Source organism: Prionailurus viverrinus, chromosome A3, assembly GCF_022837055.1.
Source record: "Prionailurus viverrinus isolate Anna chromosome A3, UM_Priviv_1.0, whole genome shotgun sequence".
Lineage (NCBI taxonomy): Eukaryota > Metazoa > Chordata > Mammalia > Carnivora > Felidae > Prionailurus > Prionailurus viverrinus.
The window spans coordinates 89,741,806-89,759,877 of record NC_062563.1 but is presented as its reverse complement, the minus strand read 5'-3'; the positions used below and the strand labels follow the sequence as shown (position 1 = coordinate 89,759,877).

General features: G+C 37.9%; 1 protein-coding gene across 8 annotated transcripts in view; it reads left to right on the top strand.

The window, feature by feature from the left end:
* EXOC6B (exocyst complex component 6B) overlaps positions 1 to 18,072 on the top strand; it is a 616,143-nt gene that overhangs the window by 82,158 nt on the left and 515,913 nt on the right. For 7 of the 8 annotated variants that reach the window (XR_007150805.1, XM_047852190.1, XM_047852188.1 and 4 more), the window contains 4 exons: positions 7,609 to 7,774; positions 15,754 to 15,801; positions 17,698 to 17,788; positions 17,900 to 17,945. Coding sequence is in view for 7 of the 8 variants with exons in the window: in XM_047852188.1 (XP_047708144.1) it covers positions 7,609 to 7,774; positions 15,754 to 15,801; positions 17,698 to 17,788; positions 17,900 to 17,945 (351 nt within the window). In the remaining variant the exon portion in view is untranslated. The remainder of the gene's footprint in view (positions 1 to 7,608; positions 7,775 to 15,753; positions 15,802 to 17,697; positions 17,789 to 17,899; positions 17,946 to 18,072) is intronic. The other variant, XM_047852194.1, reaches the window with a different exon arrangement.

The window sequence follows — 18,072 nt, the reverse complement described above, 5'->3', positions numbered from 1 at the left end:
TACTGATTCAGAGGGGCACATGCACCTGATGTGTGTTGCAGGATTCTCAACAATAGCCAAATTATGGGAAGAGCCCAAATGTCCATTGACTGATAAATGGATAAAGAAGATGTGGTGTGTGTACACACACACACACACACACACACACACACACACACACACACTGAAATATTACTCAGCCATCAAAAAGAATGAAATCTTACCATTTGCAATAACATGGATGGAGCTAGAGTGTATTATGCCAAGCAAAGTAAGTTAACGAGGGAAAGACAAATACCATATGACTTCATTCATATGTGGAATTTAAGAAACAACAGATGAACATAGGGGAACAGGGAAAAAAAGAGAGGGAAGCAAACCATAGGAAACTTTATTTTTATTTATATTTTTCAAGGTTTATTTATTTATTTTTGATGGGGGCAGAGAGAGAGATTGAAAGAGAAAGAGCGAGAGCGAGAGAGAGAGAGAGAGAGAGAGAGAGAGAATCCCAAGCAGGCTCTCCACTGTCAGTGCGAAGCCTGGGGGGGTCCCTGAACCCACAAACTGCGAGATTATGCCCTGAGCCGAAATCAAGAGTCGGACGCTTAAGTGAGCCACCCAGGTGCCCCCAAACTTTTTTTTAGAGAGAACATGAGCAGGGGAGGGGGAGAGAGAGAAAGAGAAAGAGAAAGAGAAAGAGAGAATCTTAAGCAGGCTCCATGCTCAGTGTGGAGCCCAACACAGGTCTCAATTCCATGACCCTGGGATCGTGACCTGAGCTAAAATCAAGAGTCAGATGCTCAATCGACTGAGCCACCAAGGCACCCCAAGAGACTCTTAAATATATAGACCAAACTGAGGGGTGATGGAGGGAGGTGGGCTGGGGAATGGCTAAATGGGTGGTGGGTACTAAGGAGGGCACCATTTTGTAATGAGTACTGGATGTTATGTGTAGGTGATGAATCATCCTGCACGTGAAACCAATTTTACCATTTATGTTAACTAACTAGAATTTAAATAAAAACTTGAAATAATAATAAAAAAAGAAACCTACATCTTAGTCTCCTACCATTCCTTCCATTTCTCCATCTTTAGCATACATGGAGGCTCTCCTCCGGGCCAGGCTCGGTGCTAGAAGCTGGAGATAAAATGGGCAAGACACAATCTCTGCCCACAGGAAATTAATGTTCTAGTAAGAACTAGTAAGAGAAATTGACAAGTGAATGGGCAATCAGAATATAGTTTAATAAATTCTGTGATGGCATTCATAACAAAGGAGGAACACAGAGTCTCTGGAACTAGAGAAAGTTTCCTAGAAAAATTAAGGTGCAAGCTGAGATTTGAGGAGTTAACTCTTAACTGGAAGAAAATGGGGAAAGCAGTCTAGCAGTCCTGGGAACAGGATTCCTTAGCATTGTGTAGACTTTGATTCACTGTTGGCTTTTTCTTTGATTTACCTACTACCTTTGAAGACTGAACAATGTTGTGCATTTAGGATACTTTCCTTTGCAAGTAATAGAATATTGAGGGAAAGTGGAAATAAGCAATTTCCTAAAAATTGGAAATTGCCCTTAAAATAGGAAATTTATTAACTCATGTACTCTGAAGTTGGGAAATAGGACTGTTTCAGCATTGGTTCATCATCAAGGACCCAGGTGTTTTTCATGCTTTCCCCCTTGCCATCCTCAGATTGTTGGGGCTGTCTCCTCTCACCTTGGGATGTTTGCTGCATCCCCACACATTGTATTGGACAGTGTCTGAAGTAGGAAAAGCAGTTTCTTTTCCTGCATCCTTCAGGAAAGAAAACGTCTTCTTGGATCTTCACTTTGAGACTTTTCTTTATTTCTCATTGGTGCGAGTTGTGTCACCTATTAACTGGTCACTGACATGGGGAATGGAATAACCATGATTGGTTTACGGATTAGTTTGTACTTACCTCTTGGAGTAGGATGGGAAGGTGAAACACCAGAACAAATTGGGGCTCTTCCAACAGGAAGAAGAATGGAATAGCTTTTGTGTAGGCACAACTAATAGGCAACGGACTCATCCTGAAGTAGAAGTGGAAGAGAGAGAGACAGAGAGACAGAGAGAGAGAGAGAGAGAGTGCGCGTGCGCATGCATGTGTGTCTTTTTTTTTTTTTTTTAGTGTTGATCCATTTTTGAGAGGGAGAGACAGTGCAAGCAGAGGAGGGGCAGCAGAAGGGGGAGACACAGAATCCGAAGCAGGCTCTGGGCTCTGAGCTGTCAGCACAGAGCCTGTCTCTGGGTTTGAACCCACTAACCGCTAGATCATGACCTGAGCTGAAGTCAGTCGCTTAACTGGCCAAACCACCCACGAGCCCTGTGTCTTTGTTTTTAAACCCCTGAAGCATTGTGTCCAGCATGAGCTTTTCCTAATTGTGTTTTCTTTGGGAGTCAGTTCCAGATGTATCAGTAACAAGCAATGCAATTTTCATTATGGCATTTTTACTTTCCTTAGCCTCAGTTTCCTCCATTGTACAATAGTAGCTTTGTATTCCGTCTCTAAGACCTCTTTCAACTCTGAAATTTTAGAGGTTCATGGAACCATTTTACTTTCTTTACTGGACAGACCAATGTACTACAGAGGACACTTCCTAGCTGTGTGAATTTGGCAAGTTGCTTCATCTCCTTGGGTTCAAGTTCTTCATTTATAAGATGGGAATTATGTCTAATTTATAAGGAGCAAAGGATTTAAATGAGATACAATATGCTCATAACATTATTTTCCTCTTTGGACAAACAGATTAGAGCTGATACAGGCTGTAGCAAATGATATAATCCTGTAATGATTTGTTACAGAGGAATGATAAGTATTTGTTGAATAGAATTCCTGAAGTGCCATTTTAGCAGTTAAAATCTGTCTCTTAAAATGCCCATGAAATCTAGGTAGGATGTTTGAAAGTATGCATCAGGTATAGCCACTAGGATAAAACATGTTACTTTTTGCAAAAACCTGTGTGTGTGTGCACGTGTGTTTGTGTGTATGTGTTTATGTGGTTGTTTTTTGTGTATTGGGTACTTTTTTTGGTGAAATTAGACTCTACAAGGCAGCATTTATGTGGTTGACTCAAAATTTAGGCTATAAAAACTTGTTAATTCCTAAGCATTTCTTGTTTCTCTTTTACTAGGTACTAGAATATTCTTTGGCTTATGACAAATAATGCAGTGGTGCAGTTTGTTTATTTCATAGTCTTACTTAACTGTGGCACACCTGTGGCACCGATACGTTAAAAGCACATAGCTTTTCTGTAAATCCTGCTTTATATTAGAAATGGAAATTTAAATATTAGAGTGCTTTATATAAAGTATCATTTAATAACTAGTTATAAGTCATTGGCCAGGAGGTATTATAGAATACAGGTTTTAGATTTTTAAGCAGTCTCTCTTACTTGGACACAAGTCAAAAGTTTCAAGGAATATTAGAAATGGGTCATCACTAGATGGCAGTCTTTCTCTAGTTTAAGTCATTTATTTGGGGTTGGGGGGGTGGGGAAGCTACTCTTTGTTCAAGTGCACTGTTGACTGCAAATATTAGGTTAACTTTCGTAGGTCTATAATCTTTCCAGAATATAAGACTTGTTTATTTTTGCTTTTAACATTTTATATCTGATAGATAATGTTGGTTAGTACTGAGTAAGGCTCAGATACACTTGAAATGCTGGTAGAAATTGAACTGTTAAGTAGTGATCTATAATTGCCTTTTCCTGTGCTGGGCAGTTTGAAGCAAAACCTTTAAATCAGTGATTTTTAACCTCTTTGTTAACCAGATGGAAGCTATGGATCAGTTTCCCCCAAAATTACATATATGTGCTTCTCCCTATACACACATAAAATCTGGAAAATGTGGATTTCTTGAAACATACCCATTGAACACAAATTTATTAAATATAGTTCAACACCCCTGTTTTAAATATGTGGGTTTTATGTTTATTCTAACTTTTTAAACTCTCAAGATACTCAAGGGATCCACTGTAAACCTTTGATGTTATTCAGCATTATTATAATTAAAGAGAATAGTAGAATCATAAAGGCTGTAAAATAGGAGAAATAGGTAGGGGCTAAGTGATAAGGATGTAGAAAATTCATTAAATTGTTTTGAACCTGTTAACACTATTCTGGAAAATGTATGATCTTTACATTTTATTGACTTAACTTGAAAGTGGAAGTTAATTGTAGAAAGTAGGCTGATACTTAAGAGAATTTGTAATTGATTGTCTTCTGTTTCCTAAATGAGAAAGCTGAGGGTCAGAGAAATTAACTGAGTTGGCTGCTTAGTTGCATTGCTAAAACCAAGGCTACACAGTCAGGCAACGAAAATCTACCTTTCCTTCTTTGATTTATATTATTTTATAGGAAGGTCAGGGAACTAGGGAGGCATTATTGACATGTTATGAATTTCTTAATTTGGGGATTTTCTTCTCCTTGAGTTGTCTTTTGTGATATTAATATAGATACTGGAAAGGAAAAAAAGAAGAGATTGTACATAGTAGAAGGAAGTAGATGTGCTACTTAACAGTATTACTAGGTCAAGCTATAACTGAATTTGAAACCAAAGAGTTGTCTAATGTTGAATACTTTCTGCTCATGTCATTTAGACTGATACATTTTTACTGGTTATTGCTTTTCTATGAGTGGCAAGGAATATTAGTATCTTCACATGGTAACCTTTCTTTTCTTTCCCTTTGGAAGGAGAAATTTATGTTTTTTTGAAGTTAGTTGAAATGTCAATGGTAGATTATGTCTTGTGTTCATATTTCAAATAGCTCCTTCAGGCAAGTGGTTATTCTATATTGTGTCTTTTTTTTTAATGTTTATTTATTTTTGAAGGAGAGAGAGACCGAGTGTGAGTGGGGGAGGGGCAGAGAGAGAGGGAGACACAGAATCCAAAATAGGCTGTCAGCACCGAGCCTGATGCGGGGCTCGAACTCACAGACTGCGAGATCATGAACTGAGCCAAAGTTGGACGCTCAGCCAACTGAGCCACCCAGGTGCCCCTCTATATTGTGTCTTAATTGTCAGCATGGGGATTGTTTATAATTTATTTGAAGATCTCTCCTCTTTATTTCAAAAGAAGGAGAATGAATATAGGTTGCTCTGGGTTTCCTGCAGTAAGTGTTTAGAATTTTTAGTGGAAGCCAAACTTGTATATATATTATCTGTAGTTACTGCTGAGTTTTGGGCAATGGAACTGATCTGCTGAGGAGAGTATGCAAGATGAGGGTCATGATCTGGCACCCACAAATGATTCTAGAATGTGAAAATGTTGGTAATGAACACATGTGTATTTGTTAAACAAATGTCAGATGTCGAAGAGGTTTTAGAGATAGTATTACTCATTCATTTAGTCAACAATGAATGAATGTTTACTCATTGCCTACCACCTATTTGGCACTGTTTGTAGAGGTACAGTGGTGAATATGGCAGACAAAGTTCTTGCCCTGGAGCTTATAATCTAATTGGGATGGGTTTGGGGGGAGAGATAGACAACAAACCATGGATGATGAGAATGAGAGAGTTGTTTGAAGATTCAGAGAATGAGCATTACTAACATGAGAACAGCAAAAACAAAATTCTTCAGGGAAGAAAAGCCTTAAAAACAACAAAAAAGGCCATTGTAGCTAGAACATAGGGGATGGAGGGAAGCTAGGGGTGGGAACTAGAGAGGAATGAGGTTGGAGAGATAATCAGAGTCTAGATTGTGTAGGATCTTATAGGTTGTGGTAAGGATTTAAGATTTTTATTCCTTTGGTAAAGAGAAGCCATTTTCTTTTTCTTTCTACAATTAACTTCCACTTTCAAGTTAAATCAATAAAATGTAAAGACCATACATTTTCCAGACTAGTGTTAACAGGTTCAAAACAATTTAATGAATTTTCCAAATTTTTATTTCTTTGGTAAAGCAGAAGGATAACATATGAATTACTGCTTTATAAAGATCATTTTAACTGCTGTGTGGAGGGTGTCTGAATACAGGCAGGCAGATGGGGAGATGGAGACTTTTGGAAGGCTATTAGTAGTGTGCCAGTGATATAGATTTGGACTAGAGTTTTAGTGGAAATAATGGGATGCAGTCCACTATTAAGATATGTTTTGGAGGTTGGATTGTTAGGACTTCTTGATCAATTGGATAGGGTGCGTGATAGAAAGAGGTGGATTGGGAGTAATTCCTGCGTTTGGATTTTGGACTTGGGTAACTGGAGAGTGCTATTAGTTGTGGTGAGGCGGGTGAATGGTGGGAAGATTTGGGGGAGGAACAGGTTGGAGAGTGGAGATAGTTTGGTGATAGATGATTTTTAAATTTGAGATGGTTTTTAAAAGTCCAGTTGTGATTGTTAAATGGTAGCCGGGTATTTGAGTCTAGTGCTCAGTGCAGTGGTCTGATTACAGGTGTGGATTAGGAAGTCATTATTATGTACAGGGTATTTTAAAGCCATGGCATGGGATGACATTGCTTGGTAAAAGAGCATAGGTAGAAAAGATAAGTTGTTTTAGAATATTTAGAAAAAGAATAGAGAGGAGGAGTCCAAAAAGGAGATTGAGAAGGCATGTTAGTGAAAGGATAAAAAAACCACACTATTGTGGTATCACGGAATTCTAGAGAAAAGATTGTTTCAAGAAGGGTGAGTGTATCACGTTACAGCAAATGCTGCTATTAAGTGGAGCATGATGAATGCTGACTATTGGGAGGTGAGGAAGGGGAAAGGAGTTTTACTGGAAGGGGAGCAGAGAAATAAGATGGAGAGAAATGTATAGGTAAGGACAGTTTCTTAAGGTCCTGTTTATATACCCACGAGAATGGTTTAGTAGAGTGGGGAAATGTATGGTGTAAGGGATGGATAAAAGGAAATAATTAAAGGTATAAAGTTCTTGATCAACAAAGATTGACAGATAAGAGCTGGAAACAGTTTTTCCTTTGTTACGGGAAAGTGGACAGAGTGAGAGGTAAGAAGGTTCGTTCATTTTAGTGGGAAAAAGAGACATATTTCTCTCTTTTTCCTGTGAAGTGTGTGGTCAAGTCAGCAGCTGAGAGTGAGGGGGTGGACATTTGAAGAGAGGGGAAAGTAAGTTTCTTACACATAGTTATTTTGGAGAATACAAAGTGATGTTGTGGTGGTGATGGTGGTAGGGGGGAATAGTTTTAGGAGTATTATCTAGCAGCATGTATTGAGTGCCCAGTTTAGATTTGGGATTATATTGCTAACCTGAGTACCCAGCTCAGCTGTGTTTTTCTCCGGCGGCATCAGCTTCTTGGGTATAGTCGTGGAGTAATTGAATATTTGGCTTTACTCAAAATTGAGTTTTTCGAGGTAAGTTTCAGAAAGGAAAGTGCAAAGGAATTGCAATTCAGTTCTTTCACTTTATGATGATAATTATGTGATGAATACTGTCACATTTAAATATTTTTCAATGAATAGGAAGCAGAATTTCTATTTTCCTTAAAAAACCGCTCATCTAGAATTGGGTCAATATTAATATGATTGGATTACTCTGTGGTTAATGTACCTTCAGTATGAAATTTCCACATAAATTTGCTTCTGGGTTTATAATTCTGTTTCTGTTTCTTAGAAGTAAATCTGGTGTAATCTTCATACAATTTTTTTTTTAAAGGTCTGTCTATGATGGTGAAGAACATGGACGATTCATGGAGAAGCTTGAAACTCGCATCCGTAATCATGACCGAGAAATTGAGAAAATGTGCAACTTTCATTACCAGGGCTTTGTGGACTCTATAACTGAACTGTTGAAAGTGAGAGGAGAAGCCCAGAAACTCAAAGTAAGGAGACTCTAAGAGAGACTAATTTTCTGTCCTGTGCTGGGGTTTTGATTAGCGCTAAAGGAGTAGGGAGTCCATTACAGGGTCCATGTTTGTAGTCAAGATACCAAGAAAAGGAATTTGTACTGAAATGTAGATAATTGGGACTATTTTAGCTAATAAGAATACAGTTAATACAGAATAATAATACAGAATAAAGTTAAACTTTATTTTGGATAACTATATGTGGGTGAGAACCAGCAACAGAATCAGTAACTGTTTCTTTCAAATAGAAACCCAGTTGACTCTTCGTGTCCTCCATCTACTTCCTTGCTAGGTAAAAGCATCACTGTAGGATGAGAGGCTTGTGGAGTGTGGCTGCAGAAGTCTCTGCAGCATGGCAACCAAGGTCACAGGGAAAAAAAAGTCAGTGGTAGCTGTGGTGTATCTTTTACCAAAGTGTGGGAGTTCATTCTTGATATGACAGATTCAAATATAGGAAGGAGATCAGCCATATTGGTCAGGTCCCTTATCTTGGATAACTGATTTTGCTTATTGATCTTAAATCTAACCACTTCACTAAACTCTTCCATTATTTCTAATAATCTGTGTGTGGATTTCTTTTGAATTTTCTGTGTTAACACTCATATGCTCTGTAAGTATAACAGCTTTATTTCATTCTTTCCAGTCCTTATGTTTCTAATTTCCCTTCCTCCTTCCTTCCTTCCTTTCTTTCTCTTTTTTTCTTTTTTCTTTTTTCTTTTCTTTTCTTTTCTTTTCTTTTCTTTTCTTTTCTTTTTTTTCTCTCTTCTCTTCTTTTTTCTTTTCTTTTTTCTTTTCTTTCTGTCTCTTTCTTTCTCTTTCTTTCTTTCTTTCTTTCTTTCTTTCTTCTTTCCTCCCCTCCCCTCCCCTCTCAACTCCTCCCTTCTCTTTCCTTCCTTCCCTTCCCCTTCCCTTTCCCTCTCCTTTTCTTCCCCTCCCCTCTCCTTTTTCTCTTCTCCCCTGTTCTTCCTCTCCCCTCCCCTTCCTTCCCTCATTCCCTTCTTCTTTTTCTTCTTCTTCTTCTCCTCTTCCTCCTCCTCTTTCTCTTATTGGAATTTGGATTAAGATCCCAAAAAGATGAACTTGATAGTGAGTGTGAAATTCCTATAAAACAATACATTGGTAAGAAAAGCAAAGAAGCAACTTTATTGAGGGGAAAAGTGGGCTATTTAAAGCTACAGTGATTTATCAGCTAATTTGACTGTAAAACCTAACCTGCATGAAGCTGTCAAACTTTTAAATGTTTCATTTAATGTAAAATTTTGTATTTTGCTGCAGAATTATTAATGTGTTTGATGGTGGGATCTTGTCCTACTATCCATTGGGTAGAGGTTTTATGTAATGTACAATAGGTCCATATTATCTTTATAAAATCTCCAAATTTCTGGAGTCCAAAACACAGTGGGTCCCAAGGTTTCAAGTAAGAGCTTATGGAGCTGTACAACAGCTATCCAACCTTCTTAAGAAATGTATTATTTCCAACACAATTAAATCTCTTTTGTATCCTTCTCAGTTGCTCTCTTTACTCTCCCCTCCAAAAGTAACAGCTCTTCTGTTCTGTTTTTTGTTGTTGTTGTTACTGTGCTTAATGCGTAACTATTTTAGTTCAAATTAAGTTTGATCTGTTTTTCATTCAATATATCAACATTAATTTCAGATGAACAAAACAGTTAAATAGACAAGACAAAACCATAAAGAAACTAGTAGAAAGTACAGATGAATATTTATGTGATTTGGGGACTGAGGAGTACATTTCTAAACAAAATTCGTAGAGCCAGAAAGAAAATATTTGATAGAAATGACAACATTAAAGTGAAAGAATCTTTTCTACATATAAGTTAAAAATATAAATAATAAATAAAAGCTATTTAAAAATACATTTGCCAAAAAAAGAAAAAAATACATTTGCTAAGTGATTAATATCCTTAACATAGGAAAAGTCTTTATAAGTTAAAAGGAAAAATATGAACAGTCTAATAAACTGAGAAATAGACATTAATATATGGTTCATATAAGAAGAAATATAAAGGAACTCTACAATTTAGAAAATTAAAGGAATGCTGACTTAAACAATAAAATGTCACCTAATTAAATGAAAAGATGAAAAAAAATGCTATTTAAGAGTAGAGATATGATACCAGTCAAACAGGGAATGCCTGGTTGGAGTATAGATTGTTACGCTCTTCAAGGAGAGCAATTTTATTTATGAGTACTTAAAACTCCACATAGTTTTTTGTTTTGTTTTGTTTTTGTTTTTGTTTTTTTTAAGATAGAGAGTGTGAGTGGGAGAGGGGCAGAGAGGGAGAGAGAAAGAGAGAGAGAGAGAGAATATCCCAAGCAGGCTTGTACCATCAGCACAGAGCCTGATGCAGGGCTCGAACTCAGTAACTGTGAGATCATGACCTGAGCCGAAATCAAGAGTCAGACACTTAACTGACTGAGCTACCCAGGAACCCCAGACCCCACATAGTTTTAAAGACTTATTCTAAGGCTATAGGTGTATGTATAAGGATGTTCATATGATTTCTTTTTCATGTGTAAAACTTAATTTAATTTAATGTTTTTTAATGTTTATTTTTGAGAGAGGGAGACAGAGTGTGAAAGGGGAGGGCTGGGGAGTGAAGAAAGAGGGAGACACAGCATCCAAAGGAGGCTCCAGGCTCTGAGCTGTCAGCAGAGAGCCTGTCGCGGTGTTTGAATCCATGAATCACAAGATCATGACCTGAGCTGGAGTTGGACTCTTAACCGACTGAGCGACCTACACCCCCTAAATTTAATTTAACTTAATTATTTTTCCCCTGCCCTGCCCTCTAATGTGTAAAACTTAAAGTCATTAAATGTCCTTAAAGTCATTTAGTAGAAGATTAGTAAAATAAATCTTGGTACATTCATTTAAAAGAATAATAAACTACAGTGTATTTTAGAAAAATATCTTACATGAGAAGGTATTACAAATGTTTACTTAATGTAGTAAGCAATTAAAAAGTATGGACAATTTGACTATATTTGTCTTTTTTAAAGAATTTTTTTAAGTTTATTTATTTATTTTGAGAGAAAGAGAACGAAAATGCACTGGGGAGGGCAGAGACAAAGGGAGACAGAGAATCCCAAGTAGGCTCCATGCTGTCAGCTCAGAGCCTGATGTGGGACTCAAACTCACAAACCACGAGATCATGACCTTAGGAAGTTGGACATTTAACCAACTGAGCCACCTTGGCGCCCCAATTTGATTACATTTAAAATAAAAAGTTACAATGAAGTTTTGAAGGCTGAAATGGACAATTGAGGCTTCAGATGAACAGAAGTATCTGCAATGTCTAAAAACAAAGATATGGGGCTCTTGCCAGGAGCCATGTGTGCTATTTGTCCTCACTCAGGCATCCCAACTTTCCATTCTCACTTCAGGCTGTTCTTTTCTGTGTTTCTTGTATGTGTATATTCCAAACTTCTCCCTCTGCTCTCCCGGCCCCTTGTCTGTGAGGGACAGCATAAAGCTCTGCCTCTGGTCACTGAAGTAGCTATGGGGCAGAATACTTTCCTTGGCAGGACCACTGAATATTGCCCATAATGTTCACCAGTTGCTGGTATCACTGGCCGCTTGGTACTCATCTTCCCTTCCTCTTTCTTCCTCCAAATTGTTCCAGGTTGCAAATTCCTTCAGATTACTCAAGATGCCCCTGAGAGAAAGCATGACTGCCAGTTCAGGGTGTTTGACTGCTTCAGGCTCCACTCATTTCCTCTGAAACCTGAGGCTATTAAAGTCTAGCGGCACACCCGGGAGGTTTTGCTCTCGGAGGGATCCATTCAGCCTGGCTTAAGAACCTATGAAAATTTGAGATTCTTGAACTCTAGAAAAAATATTTAGAAAATGGACAAGGTTAAATGTTAACTATTGTCAGTATTATTTTAACATAACAATGAAGAGAAACTACACTTTCTAGAATACCCACTATTTCTTTTGATTCATAGTATATATATTATCTCTCTCTATGTTTATGTTTTCTACATGGAGTAGCATCCTGGATCAGCAGGATACTTTCTTCTCTCTCTCTCTCTCTCTCTCTTTTTTTTAAATAGACTCCATGCCCGGCATGGAGCCCAACGCAGGGCTCAAACTCAAGACCCTGAGATCAAGAGTTGGACGCCTAACTGACTGAGCCACCCAGGCACCCCATGTCCTTTCATTTTTATGTTATAATAGTATTGAAATAGTAATTATCTTTATTAGAAGCATTGGTTAGGCTCCTCTGAATGTGTTTAAAAATTTTTTTCTAATGTTTTTATTTTATTTTTGAGAGAGAGAGACAGAGTGCAAGTTGGGGGAGAGGCAGAGAGAGAAGGAGATACAGAATCTGAAGCAGGCTCCAGGCTCTGAGCTGTCAGCAGAGAGCCTGATGTGGGGGCTGAAACTCATGGAGTATGAGATCATGCCCTGAGCTGAAGTCGGACATCCAACCGACTGAGCCACCCAGGCACCCCACCTCTGAATGTGTTTTAGAACTATCATTTGCATGAGATCAGTTTAGGGGGCCATAATCAGTATTGTTAATAAAAATTGAAATGAAATAGAACAGAACAGAATAGAAAATAATAGCATGTATTCCATGGAATTTTGCTTCAGGCATGCATGTGTGTGCATGTGTGTGCGTGTGCGTGTGCGTGTGTGTGTGTGTGTGTGTGTGTGTGTGTGTGTGTTGCGTGTTTGCATGTATTCCTTAAACTTGTGTACGGTTTGCAATGTAAAATGTTCTTGCAAAGAGTTTGAGGTTAAAAAAAGTTTTAGAAATTGTGTCTTTATAAGGTAAATAGAGACCATGATTTTGAATTTAGGAGATTCATGGAAGGTGGAATTTCATGAGATATCTAGGATTAAAAAACAAATTACTCTTGAATAACTACTGTGAAAGGGGGGGATAGCAGTACAATTCAAGGCATCCCACCCCATTTTTATTCACATAGCTTGAAAGCTTTTTCTTATATTAAGCTGTTATTTTTCCTATGTTCTAGTAACATCCATTTATTAGTTTGAGTAAAAAGCACTATTTTTAGGGCAGCATCTTTCTTCTGATCGCCCTTCAGATACTTTAGCACCTTTATTGTGATAGCTTTTCAGATATTTGATGGATACCTGTTATTTAGGTATAGTGTATAGTGTCCAGGTATAGTATATAGTATCTCTAAATGAATATTTTACCCATCTTTGGGCTAAAATACCCTTTATTTTTCATGTGTGTAGCTTTGAGTTCTTCTCCAAACATACTCCCATCTAACCGTGTTTCAGTTGTCAGTGGCCTTGCTAAAACATGGCATCTTAATGTAATTCTTATCATGTGGTCTTAGAGTCTTACCATCTTACTGATTCCAGACGAAGGATCAGCAAACTGTGTCTTGCAGGCCAAATCCAGCTTGTCTCCTATTTTTGTAAATAAAGTTTTGTTGGAATGCAGCAATGCTCATTCATCTACGTTTTGTTTATGGCTGCATTTTTGCTATAGTGGCTGAAAGGAATAGTTACAACAGAGATTATCTACCTAGCCCTTTGCAAAAATAGTTTCTTGACCCCCGTAATTTAGACAATTTAGAAGCATTTTAGAACCATTTAGACAATGCTTCTATTAGTGTTGTCTTAGCTCTGCATTTGGGACAGCTACATTCTTAATTCTTAATTCATGTTGAGCTAATAGTCCAGTAAAACCAAGTGTTTCACATGTGGTACTATTAAATAGTAAAGAGGAGGTTTGAGGGTTTCTTCTTTTTCTGTTACTTCATAAAGACTTTCTGGAGAAGGTTGGGTTTTATTTTGTCTGTGAAAAAAGGAGGTGCTTGTGGCAATCTGCTCTGAAAATGATACTCCAGGTGTAGTATATAGTGTAGGGAAAAGTTTTCAGATGTGTATTCCTGAAAAACTAGTTTCTTAAGATGATCCTCAGTAAAAGGGTGTTATGTTAAATAAATGTGGAAAACATTCTGTATGATATCCCCCTTATTGGGCATTCATGGTACATGCAGAATATTAAAGGCTTCAAGAAGTCCTGAATAAAGTAACCTGTTTAGTGGAATTTCCCACTGAATTTTAGTGGGATATTTGGTGTGTGTGTATGTATATGTGTGTGTGTATCTATCTGTGCACTGTGTGCACCTCTGGGTGCATGTGAAGAGTGCCTATTAACATTTCTTGGTGTTCTAAGGGACATAATAGGAAACACTCAGCTAAGGGAATGTCTTAAAAGTGTAAGGAGTGGCAGTTATTGGTGGAAGGGGGTAGAAAGCCTCCATTAAAGAAAGCTTTAGAAGTTAATATTGCTCATGTTTGTTGTTGTTGCTTAGAGAGAGAGAGAGAGAGAGAGAGAGAGAGAGAGAGAGAGAAGGGCAGAGGGAGAGGGAGAGAGAGAATCTCAAACAGGAACAGGCTCCATGCTGGGCATGGAGCTTGATCTCATGACCATGAGATCATGACCTGAGCCAAAATCAAGAATTGGATGCTCAACTGATTGAGCCACCCAGGTGCCCCTGCTCATGTTTTGATAATATCGACATGGTGAGGAAATTACTGTTCTGTATACTTAATTTTTTTTATATCAGTCGAATCTCCAAAAGTGGATGTCAAAAAACTTGGTGCCAGCGCCTTTAAATTATGAACTCTAGATAAATTTTAAGGCCTGTTTACATAGTTTTGACTATCTGATGAAGAGATTGATTAATTTAAAAAAAAAATGAGAATACGGAAGTGTTAGGAACTATTTTGAATTAATGATCCAAAAGAGGCCTCTGGGTGGCTCAGTCGGTTAAGTGTTCAACTTCAGATCTGCCCATGGTCTTGCAGTTCACGAGTTCAAGCCCCACGTCAGGCTTTGTGCTGACAGCACAGAGCCTGGAGCCTGCTTCAGATTCTGTGTCTCCCTCTCTCTCTGCCTCTCCCCCAGTCGTGTTCTGTCTCTCGCTCTCTCTCTGTCAAAAATAACAACTCAGTTAAAAAATTTTCAAAAAGAATTAAGATAAAATGTTTTCTAAAATGAGGATAATAGGGGCATCTGGGTGGCTCAGTTGGTTAAGCATTCAATTCGTAATTTTGGCTCAGGTCATGAGCTTATGGTTTGTGAGACTGAGCCCCGTGTTGGGCTCTGCACTGACAGCACAGAGCCTGCTTGAGATTTTCTCTCTCCCTCTCTCTCTCTGCCCCTCCCCTGCTTGTGCTCTCTCTCTTTCTCAAAATAAATGAACTTAAAAGAAAAAAAAGAATAAAAAAAATAAAATTAGGATAACAAACAGAAAATTTGACCTGAGTTAAAAGTTCAGTTTACACCCAAGTTTTCCAGGAATACATTGGTGAAGTGAGGAATATCTATGGTAAAATTCGTTCTTTGTACATATAGTAGAGATGCGAAGGTTCTCTGGGTAATTTTTTCTATTTTCTGTTTTCTCTCTTTTCTTTCCAAAACTCAGTTGTGATCCTTAGTTGTTATGGTGTCTTAGTTTGGAATATTCTAAGCTGAACATGTCAGTCAGTAAATTTGTTTTCTTTGATTTTTAAAAATACCATGCAGTAGAAAACATTGAGTAGAAAAGTTGATAGAATTTAGACCCAAGAGAATGCCATTAAACCAAAACGTGTTGGGATCCTGAAAGTATCTGAATAACTGTTTTTAGTCTTTTCATTTAAAATGTTGATCTTGGGGTGCTTGGGTGGCTCAGTCTGTTGAGCGTCCGATTTCGGCTCAAGTCATGACCTCACGGTCCATGAGTTCGAGCCCCATGTCGGGCTCTGTGCTGTCAGCTCAGAGCCTGGAGCCTGCTTCTGATTCTGTGTCTCCCCCTCTCTCTGCCCCTCCCCCACTCATACTCTGTCTCTCTATCAAAAAATGAATAAACATTAAAAAGTTAAAAAAAAATGTTGATCTTACCCAACAATTGTCTAAATGTTTGTTTTTTTATGAGTTTAAATTGTCTTCTCTCCACAGAATCAAGTGACGGATACTAATAGAAAACTGCAACATGAGGGAAAGGAAGTAAGGCCGGTTTACCTTTTGAACAAATCTTCTCTGTTTCCTGTCATTCTCTTGTGATGACTGCATTCTTGATGGCTTAGAAGACCAAGAGCAGTGTGTTGGAGGAACTTGGACGTTATCATTGCTTCTCCTAATGTTTTTCTGAATTAAATGAATATAGCCACTAGAAAGTGTAATGAGAAAGGATGTAGCTTTTCTAGTATATGTGCTGCCAAAGTGAGCACAAGGATGTAGCTTTTCGTAGCTGTGGTTTTAAATCACTTGAGTGGCCACTGCTGTTCTCTCTGTCTGGAATGCTTTTTCCCCAATATTCTACTTCAGACTTTGCTCAGATGTTCCCTTCTTAATGATGCCTTTTATTTGAAATTGCAGACTCGTTCTCACTCCTGCATTCTTTTTAGTTTTACTTTTTGTGCTTTATTTTTCTCCACTGCACCTATCGTGCTCTACTATTACATATTTTTAGTGGTATGTTTGTTTTCTGTCTGTCTCCTTCCATTAGAAATTAAGCTCCGTGAAGTCGGGAATTTTTATTTGTTTTATTCATTGCCATATTCCCTCTGCCTGCCTAAACAGTGACTGGCACAAGGTGGGTGCTCCAGAAATATTTGTTAAAAAGTGAATCAGTGATTCTGTTAATTGATATAATTGCCATTTAAGCCATCACAGTTTACAAGATTATTTTACATCCTTTTTCTCACTTGATTCCCATGACAGACCTATGATAAATCAGGACAGGTATTATCGCCATTTTATTGGTGAGGAAACTAAAACAGATGATTTGCTAAAATTTACATAGCAATTATTTTCTGACTTGCAGACCATCACTGTTCTTTGTGTCATGTACTTTTATTACCGACTAGTACTTATTTAGTTTTAATAATTTTTTTTTTAATTTTTTTTTTCAACATTTATTGATTTTTGGGAAAGAGAGAGACAGATCATGAATGGGGGAGGGGCAGAGAGAGAGGGAGACACAGAATCGGAAACAGGCTCCAGGCTCTGAGCCATCAGCCCAGAGCCTGACGTGGGGCTTGAACTCACGGACCGTGAGATCGTGACCTGGCTGAAGTCGGATGCTTAACCGACTGCGCCACCCAGGCGCCCCTAGTTTTAATAATTTTTAAGGCTAGCTTTTGATTGTTTTATCAATGACTTAATCAGGGCTATTTCTCTCTCTCTCTCTCTCTCTCTCTCTCTCTCTCTCTCTCTTTTTTTGTATTACCTAAGCAGATAACGTTTTTTAGGTATAGGTTCGGGATGAGTACCACAAAAAGCTATGTAGATTACTGTTTTTTGAAAGTTTGTCTCACATATTTAAAATTACACAGAGAATGCAGTTTCTTCTAGTTGTAGTGTGGTATGACTTCAAATGGGAAGGAAAAGTGAGTTACTCTTCCCTAAACCGGAACTCTTGGAAAAGCCATAACTTCTAAGCATGTGGTTTATTTGTTAAAATAGAGATTTAGTTGAAGATTATGTTTAAAACCCAACTGAAGCAATATAGGGAGGACTGTTTCCCTCAAGGAGCCTCGCACTGATGAGAGAAACATAGGATCTTCTCAGAAGATTTGATGAAACCAAGCATAATGAAGGGTCTGAGTAAGGCTTGGAGAAAATCCGCAAGTTTCTTCTTTTCTTCTGGATAGCCCCTGGATTTTAGGATTCCACTTTAGCTGGCCTTTTCCAGTATAGTATGTATCTTGGGGAGAAAATGGGAAACCACGCAGGAATGTTTTACTAGTTGAGAAAGGCAGTTTCTTAGTTCACTTGGCAGGTCTTTCTATGAAACTGTCTGGGATTTTCTGATGAATTGAACACAGGGTGGAAAAATGTGACTGAAAGCTTTTTATTTACAGCTACTGGCATAATTCAGTTTTTTTTCCTCTTGCCAAGCTGGTAATAGCAATGGAAGAGCTGAAGCAGTGTCGACTACAACAGAGAAATATTTCAGCCACTGTTGATAAATTAATGCTGTGTCTTCCAGGTGAGGAGCTGGAAATGGACTAGGATTCTTGATGTAATTCCTTTAGCTTTAAGAAGTTTTTCACTTGCTCTGAATAATACTTATATGCTCTTTTCCCCCTTTTCTTTCAAGTCCTAGAGATGTATAGCAAACTGAGGGACCAGATGAAAACTAAAAGGTAAGATTGTTTTATTGAATATTTTTTATTATCTAAAGTTTCTGTTAATTAGGATAGTTTTAAGGTCCATATTTAGCCTAACCTTTCAAGAAATAATTAAGTCCGTATAACATCCTCTCTAGCCTTT